Here is a 9,526-nt window from a genome sequence, read left to right as displayed (position 1 = left end):
TGATTTGTAATATCTTATGATTCAATTTTAAAGATCTTTGAGTCATTTTTTCATTACTTACAATAATATTTTGTTATTAATTAATTTAAAGCACAGGTAAAATATCAGTGGTGAAATTTTGATAATTACATCTTTAGTCTTGAGGTCTATACCGGTGAGCTCGGAGACCTAACTTATATAAATTTCATTTTACAAAAAAGAGAAAATAATTACATCGGCTTTGTTTTCTATATTTTATGATCAATTTTCATTTTCATGTAAGCTTAACTTAGTTGGTATAAACAGTGCATGTTCCGACCCCGACCACCAAGAAAAAATACTGTTTTTTATTTCCTAAACTATGTTACAAAAGCTCAATTTCACAATTGATACAAAAATTCAGCACTGACAAACGATATGTACATACAAAGAAGTAGAAAGAAAGAAAGGAACAAGTTCCTCAGAGCATCCACAATGGTAGTTCTCTAACAAGGACTCTTTAAATGGACCCCACGTGACACATCACTTATTTATAATTTTTAAATAAAAGTACATATTAAGGACTCAATGACTCCAATGGTAATACACTAATAAGGACTCCAATGAAAAATACTTAAATATGTCCCACTATCTTTATATCATTAAACAAAAATAATTTATCTATTACTCCTTTTTACAAGTGGGACCAAGTAGTATACATTTTATTACTCCTTTATGCAAGTGGGACCAAGTAGTACACATTTTATTACTTTTTTAAACGTGGGACCCGTTAGTTACCCAGGAGAGAGAGGGTCCTTATATAGTTGTCCGTTCCTTAACGGAGACTCATTTTTTCTTCCTCCAATGGAGGGTCCTTAACGGGGAGTGGTCCTTGTTAAGTAAGGACCCCCCATTGGAGATGCTCTCATGCTTCGCTCAATTATTAGACCATCTCCAATGGCCCTATTGAAAGGGTGTTGAAGCTTGTTGAACCGTTGGAAGCCATGCTATTGAAGATGAGTTGGAGGAGTGAAGTGATGAAAGCATTCAATATGTTGAAGCCTGTCCCGCCCTTGCCACGTGTCGCGTTTTTATTGCTAAAAAAGGGCGCGTGCAATACACGCGCCGACAGGGCGCGTGAATCGTCAGGGACACGGAGAGAGAAAAGTCTGTGGAGTAAGTGTTGGACACGTGGGGCAATTTGATTGGCTGTTTTGATTTTTATTTTCTTAAAGATTTGGGCTCAATTATTTGGTTGCAAATAATTTTTTTATTTTTTATTTTTTTACCAAAATTCGTGATTTTTTTTTCTCTACAAATAGAGACTTGGATCATTTCATTTGGACACAAAAAAAAAACCAAGTTTTTCACTCTCTTAATCTTATTATTAGCTTTTCTTTTGAAATTTTCGTCTTTACTTAGTGAAATGGATCCCAATAATAATCAATTCAACACCCAAAATTTTGTTTTTAAAAAAAAAACTAAAAAATAAATTGTTAATTGTATTATTTAAATTTAATTATAAAAACAAAAATTAAATAAGAATAAGAAATTAATAAAAAGTGGTGGGGTAGGGTGTTGAATGAAAACCATTGGAGAGGTAAAAATTGAATGAGTGTTGAATTAAGAAAGAGAAAATGATGTGGCGCGTTGGGAATTGAAAAAGTGGGTGTTGAAGGGTGTTGAAAGAAAATCACCATTGTACATGGTCTTACTAGTTCATACTGACAAGTGACCAGTTCACATATCATACGGCAAAGGGCCCCCAAAGGAGACAAGCTAGCCCTGCATGGCCAAGCCATCATAGCCTTTACAAACAGTGAAGGGTAGGAATGGCCCGATTTGATAAGAACTTGGGTAGAGGCATGTGCTTCTCCCATTTCACTCGATGTCTCATGCACATTATGCATTGCATTGCTATGTTTGTTCACACTACTAGGAAGGGATAACATCAACTATTAAAATTTGTGATATGAAGCCATAGTGTATGGCTGCAAAAAAATGGTTTTTCACGTGGATCACACTTGATGTGCTTCTACTATAAGTGTATGTTTGGTTCAGCTTTTACCAAAATTGATTTTGAGTGAATTGATTCCGTAAAATTGATTTTAGATAAGGAAAATGTTGGGCACTAGTTAAGCAAACCAAATATAGTATAAGTACTTTGGAACTTGTGTAGTCAAAGTTTAAAAAGTGTAAAAATGATGTTTTCAATGCAAATATTTCCTTTTTTGTTTTCTTAACTAGTGCTCCGGGGGCACTAGTTTAACAAGACCCGATAGATAAAAGTGAGTTGAATGAAAAGTGATTTACGTTTGAATGTATTTATGTAAAAGTGGATTTATCAATGAATTTAAGGCTAAAATCAATTGTAGAAGCCAAAAGCTACAAATAGTAGCTTCAAGTAGAATCAATTCTACAAGTAAAATCAATTCTACTTTAAATCATCCAAACATCATAAAATCAATTCTACAACCTCTATAATCACTTTTGACCCTCTAGAATTGAAACCAAGCACAAAGACAACCTAATTATATATGTATTAGTGGTTGTAATTTTAAGCTTTGTTTTCTAAAGTGCTTCTTCTTGTCCATGAAGAATTAAGTCCCATAAACCTACCAAATGAGAATCAAGTTGAGGAATGAAAGAATGACAGTAGACAAAGGACCTTAATTGTTTGAATTTGACGGGCCTACCCAGTGGCAAAAACGTTAAGAGAATTGCTCTTCTCTCTTTTGGTTTTGTTCGTTCTCTTTAAAAATGTCCAACATGAGTTAACTCACGTTCAACATTTTTTAACTTGAGTTGACTCACGTAGGTACACAAGCAAGGGGGAATGAACAAAACCAAAAGGTAGAAGAGCAATTCTCAAACGTCTATGCAAATTGAAATTGATGGGCCAATAGACCCGATAGGGATATGAGATAAAAGAAAGTCTATTTTTTTTTTTTGGGCATACTAGTTTCTCAAACATTTTGGAGATTTTAAATTTTATAATCTAAAACGTGTTAAATGTCCTCTAAAATTTTCCAAAACATGTCGTATAAACCCTTATATATATATTTTTTGAATTTTATAACTTGAATAGGATGCGCGAGAAGGATGGAAAAAGAAATTTATAACTTAAATAGGATGCGCGAGAAGGATGGAAAAAAGAAATTTCCTAAAAGAAAAGGGCAAAGTCAAGGCTCATCATACCTTTAAGGCTGCTACATGTTGTTGCTATGATAAGGTAGCTCTTAAGTCCCATCCAATCAAAAACCCCACCAATACTGAACCTTTGTTTCGTAATCATAATTATATTGTGCATATTTCGCGGTCAAGAACTTGAGGTTGCACAAAAAGTATAATGCAAAAATGTATGACTTCAAGTTGTACCTATCGTATTACTATAATTGAGGAAATAAATGTAGCAAGAAGAACGAAGGGTAGCAATGTGAATTATTTGGCCTGCAACAATTGCTTGTTCTCATTCTATATTCATATGTAAGAATCAATGAGAAAGGTTGGATCGGATGAGAAGTTGCCATCAAGTAGTTAATGTAGTTAGGAATTACTCCTAATTAAGAGAAGGAACCAATTATGCGGCTATGGTTCACTTTTTACTTCCTCCAATTTTTTTCTTCCAAATATTCTTTCATTGTCATTTTTATTCCTTATATATTCTCATTGGAGTTATTATTCAAGACATGGCTAGACACAAAAAGTTAACATCTCTTTCGGCAACAATTTGATTATTGGAAGATTAAGTTTGTGGGAGTTTAATCTCTTCTATTAAAGCCAGCCATTGATATACTTTTGCCATTTTGTTAATTAAATAGATAAACATTCCAAAGATTGTCCGAAAATTAAAATTATCTTAAAGATGATTATAAAATAATCATTGATATAATTAAATAGAAATCATGGTACAAAGTCACGTTGAGAGAGAAGCTACAAATAATAGCTTTACAATTTCACAGTCAAAGAGTCGCAAACCTAAGGTAAGCGATGGTCCACCAGATAACCAAACACATGCATAGCTTCATGACAGACATGCGTTTAGTTAGAAAATGTTTACATTTTGATGTTTCAAGATATTTTTGGAGAACTACGTCATGTATTATTTTTCCAAAGTAACTACTACTTTCCTGTAACAAAAAAAAGGGTGACTACTTTCATGCTTTTGCAACAAGACATCAACTATTATTACACTGGCTTGTATGTTGGGTTTTACCCTTCTTAGTTTTACTTGTTCCTTGATGATTCCACTATGAATAGGCTATTTCTGGTCAATTAAGAGTTATTTCTTGCATCTTACAGTGAAATCCAAACGTAATCTTTTTGTATTTTACAGCATACTAGTATATCCAAATTAAACATCGCTTCTTCTATTTTATTTTTTTAATTAAAGAACCATACCTTCTTTTATTCACCAGTTTCATTATACGTGCACATGCATATTTGTTAAACCAAAACTGCTGAAGAAAAATACTTCAATTAGATCCTAACAAAATAGTACAAGAACTTTAAAATGCGACCAGAATACAAGCTAAAGTTATGATGTCAAAATCAAACAATCATTGTGAAAGTAAACGCCTCAAAATAATTTCAATTTTTTCCGTTTCACAAATTAAGCACACAACGATTCAATATTCTGTTTCTTAAAGTGGCAGCCCCTAGGCTAGAACTAGAAGTCCAAAAGTGTTGTAGCCTAATTGTGCCAATTGATTTGCATGGCTACTCCATTAATATTGTGTGGGACCTCCATTCGTTTGTCACATAGAGAAAAAACTTAAACCATATTCAACATTATTGACCCCATCCCACAACACAACTCCACTAAAGCTTACCTTTTATTTCGATGATTAGGATTTAATTAGGAGTTGGTAACAAAAATGACTAAACAAAGCCTTTTCAATTTTCATTTCACGTGCTTGCTGAGACATCACGTTTGAAATCTAACGCATATTGCTTTCGATTTTTCTAACAACTCTCCACAAAAATTAATCACCTATTAAAAAAGCAAAAGTTGCCATCGTTAAACATGCCTGGATTTTAGGTTTACACCTCCTGATTCCACTAATTAAAAAAACATACATATGACAATTAGAAAGTAGTGAGTAAACTATGGGACTATTAAAGATAAGGAAAAAGTAAGCAACCAAAACAAAAGAAAACCCCTCCCTTTTTTCATGTGTTATTATATTTATTACTTTGCTTTTCCTTTTTTCCCCTCTTTTTCCCTTCATGTTTTGTCCTAATTATAAAACTCTAACTTCCTACGAAGCATTGAAACTTTGTTACGTGGTACCTTACACAATGCTAAATCTCTAATGGTTTCGCATATAAGATCTTTGAATATGAACCGTTCGATGTCCAACACTACATCTCCAATTTCCACGTGACATTCACTCCATTCATTCTCTCCATTCATGTCCTTCCTCAAAATCCCACATATAACTTCAAACATGTCCTCTAACTCTTCCCTCTCTCGGACCCTCCGAAATTCCGACCAAATACTATGTAATGTCGGCGCGTTCTCCACATTCCACGGTGGCAAATGGCGTTTACGGTTGATGATTTCATGAATTGTGTCGAAAATTAACCGTCTTTGAAGAGTGGAAACTTTGGAAGTGTCGTTTCCTTTGAGGTACTGTTGCTGTTCTAGTAAGAGGAACATGTCATTGTCTTCGGGTAAATAATTAGAAGCACGAAGTACTTCTGAAACATATACAAAATCGTTATCTTCTTCTGACTTTGCTTCACTGTAACACAAAGCTGCACACCACGCATCATCTTCTGACTCAGCTCCTAGATCTGCAGTTTTACCAAAGTTCATTAAGATTAAGAAACAAAATAAAGTTCATTAGAGGTTAGGCGAATAAACATGTCACATTCTACGTTGAACCCACATTAGCTTATAAAATTTACGTCATCTTTGAAACAAATTTGTCCATGATTATTACAATAATATAGGGATTAATTATTGGCAGATTATGAGTTTTAAAGATGCTATTATGACCGACACTATACAGTTTCAAACATGCATTTACCAATTTACAAAAATCAAAAAACTATTCTTAGAAATTGGTTGGACCTTACATAATCCTACAAAACTGGCTTGTGAAGATTATCCCCACATATAAACACATGGTCATGTCATCTCTTATCCGATACTTCTAATTTCAAGCATTTTGTCTATTAAGAAACCAAATCCACCGACTTAAAAAATGCTCCTTCACTCCTTTTTAATTACACTTCCAAAGTGCAGTGTGTGGAGGTAATAATATTTTCACGGGGACACACAAGCACAACACCACTATCGAAATAGAAAGGCAGAAAATGCCATCACTCCCACGTGATCGTACAAGTATACTCTCTGACGTAGTCAATGAACCAACCAACTCCACTTCCCTAGTATCAAATCATTGGTCCACGTAGGATAGAATAAGATACAAATTTCATCACTACCACTGCCACTCCACTATTACTACTAGTGTGAAACAAAGAAAAGAAAATTCTAATTTCTCCTCCCAAAGTGAAGCAAGTAAAAATTCACCATTTACCCAAGCAACAAAACAAAACAGTTGTTAATGTTACCAAAGATAGGAAAGAACAGTTTGAATCTTAAAAGACCTAGTAAACACGCGTAGCCCAAACTTATCTATCAATGACATCACCGCCAGTATTAACTCACTCTGACTAAAAACCACAACCTAAAGCTAACTAAAGCAAATGCCAAGTAACCAACGATTACGACATATGTGTCTGTGTACATTACTACTACTATTTACCTTTATATTCAATGCTTCGTTTCATTACTGGAGACGCTGTACACGACGAGTCGTCTTTGTAAAACGATGAGTCAAGAACCGATACTGGACTCGGTTGGTCTAACTCAGCTATACTGTTTAGTAATTTATCACACCTCTTCAACAGTTCTTTCCCTTCTCTGTATTGCTCCTCCACCTTGTTATTAAACCTCTGCACCGTAGTAAACAAATAAATAATAAATCTCATTAATTAATTTACTAAGGTAATTTAGTAACTATCGTGATCTAATCGATTTAAGATATGAAAAATTAATTAATAAAATATACTGTACAAACCTCTGTATCGGTATGTGAAGAGGTACTTGATGATTCATCTTCCACCGAGGCCTTCTCTTTTTGGTAAGTGGCAACTTTTCTCATCCTCGGCGACTGGTTCGGTGATTGCCGGTTCGGTTCACTCCTCGAAGAATGAACCGGAGTAACTCTTCTGCGATCAACATTGGTAATCTTTCTCACGCGATTGGGACTGCCCGTGGGTGAGTTTACGTTGTTTCTATTTCTAACCTGCGGTTGAATATGATCAGTTCGAACCCGTGGTTTAGACCGGAAAGTGGAAACCGGTGGTGGAGAATCATTTCCGATCCAACCGGTTCGATTAATTGATCTTCCTGGCTTCATAACCACAATAGGAGATTGAGAATCATTCACATTCTCAATAACAAAGTTTCTTTGATTTGTTACATGCATTGATTTCTTAGAATGTAATAGTCCTTTCAACTGCAACGCTTCAAGGATTTGTTTCAGTGTGTCAAGATCTTTAGAAGGTTCATGAATCCCACGCATCTTCAACCGTTTCTCAATCTCACCTTGAACTGAAACAGTACCACTCTGTTTCGGACCAGGGAAAAAATCAGCAGAATCATAGAAACATTTCTTTTGTTTTATTATTGTTCCTCTGACTGGTTCTGTTTTCTCGTTTAGATCTATAACACTGTCGTTTAAAGATGAAACTTTGTCGAATTGCTTTAACTGGAAATTTGTAGTGTCAAAGAAACGATACTGTTGAGATGATAGATCTCTATGAACAGTTGATTCAGAAGCAGATCTTAGAAGCTTAGGGTTTGGATCAGAGTCTTCAAGACCCATGAGTTTAGCAACGACGCTGGTGGAAGTTGAACGTCGTCGTTTTTCTTCCTCTTTTGGATGGATTGTCATTGTTCCTTTTGCATCTACAATAGCTCTGCTATCCAACGATAGTCTTGGAGCTTCTCTAGTGAATTTCCATGGAGATTTTGTTCCTTCTTTGAAATCAAAAACCGGAAGAACCGGTGTCTTTTCTGGTTGAGGTGTAGTAGATGTTTCTGGTGTTGATTCAGCTGGTGAGTCACCGTTTGTTTCAGGTTCCTGTAAAATTATGAAATGGTTAGTTATATGAGAGTGAACCAGAGAGTGTGAAAGTATGATTGAATGAATTGATACCGTTGATATTGAAGAAGGGAGTCTTTTAACGGAGTAGATGCGTTTTCCTGGGTGGCGATCGAAGATGTGAAAGAAACCTGCCATGCACCCTATTTGTTTCTGGATTTGTTTCTCAAGCTTTTGATCTTTTACTTCCATCTCTCTTGTCATTTTCTTTCACTCTCTATTTCTCTCTTTGATTTGTTTGTTTCTCAATATTGTGAAGACTTGAACATTTTTTCAGTTTCTCACATTCTTCTGTTCTGCTGCTTCTCTGTTCCTAGCTCTGTTTCTCAACAGTCAACACTGTAGTATGTGGTCACTCTTTCTTCCTTTTATTCTACACTCCCGCTTTTCTCGTCTTTAAAACGCAAGACCATAAATCTTACCAAATTATATTTTTGCCCTTTATTTATTTTTTTTTCTATATCCCAAACAAGTTACCGAACATTTTTTGTGTGTGAGACTAAAACAGGTTATCCAGTGAGATGAAACATAAATCATTTTTTTTCTATATCATGTAAGCTTTCAGTTGTTAGGGATACTGCATATTATATGCAGGGGTTGAATTCGAATCCCGGACACTTCACTTCTTCACAATTTAATTGTGTGAGCTCTAGTCACTAGGCTACTTGACAAAAAAAAAGATTAAACATAAATCATTTGCTAATATATGTGTTCAAAATTGTTGTAAACACATATAATTATTCATTTCAGTGTGGTTTATGTTTGAAGTTAATTCTGAAAATTGTTATAAACACACTAGATTTACAACAATTTTGAAAATAATTTAATTTTTTAAGATATTTAATTATGTTATTAATTATGTTCAATGAATAATTAGAAAAATACACCCTCTGGTCACTATTATAAACAAAATTTTGCATTTTAGGTTCATTCAATTAATGATGTACATGAACATTATTATAGACCATATACATTATTTAATGAACGAATCTAAAATATTGATTTTTGTTTATAATAGTGACCGGAGGGTGTATCATGTTAACTTGTGCATTTAACACAAATGTTAAGGAACATAACAAAATTTTGAAATTCATTTATCGTTCACTTAATTTAATTGAACACGATGTTAAAATTGTTGGTATTCGATTAATAATAATAGAAGTCTCACAACAACGATAAATATGTTCAATCTTTAGGTGTTGTCTCTGGTGCGAGACATGTATAGTATAGGTCAAGCACAGTGAGAGAGACCTTCATTTTTTATTTGTACAAAATTAATAGGACCATTGAATTTAATTTAAATGAAAACATGGTTGTGATCTAAAGGAATGCTTATCCACTTAAATATTATTATTTAAACATTATCTGGTGTATTTATCCAGCGTTGC

General features: G+C 34.2%; 1 protein-coding gene across 1 annotated transcript; it reads right to left on the bottom strand.

Annotated features, from left to right (window-relative positions):
* Positions 1-4,993: 4,993 nt before the first annotated feature.
* TRM5 (zinc finger CCCH domain protein) lies at positions 4,994-8,469 on the bottom strand. Its single transcript, XM_085723809.1, has 4 exons — positions 8,193-8,469; positions 7,050-8,117; positions 6,735-6,924; positions 4,994-5,757 (listed from the first exon to the last, which is right to left on the bottom strand). Exons 1-4 carry the CDS (start codon positions 8,340-8,342, stop codon positions 5,198-5,200), a joined length of 1,968 nt encoding a protein of 655 aa, XP_085579935.1. The 5' UTR covers positions 8,343-8,469; the 3' UTR covers positions 4,994-5,197.
* Between the last annotated feature and the right edge of the window lie 1,057 nt (positions 8,470-9,526).

This window comes from Medicago sativa, chromosome 7, assembly GCF_051527215.1.
Source record: "Medicago sativa cultivar Bolivia chromosome 7, Bolivia_mono, whole genome shotgun sequence".
Classification (NCBI taxonomy): Eukaryota; Viridiplantae; Streptophyta; class Magnoliopsida; order Fabales; family Fabaceae; genus Medicago; species Medicago sativa.
This window is presented reverse-complemented; position numbering and strand designations above follow the sequence as displayed.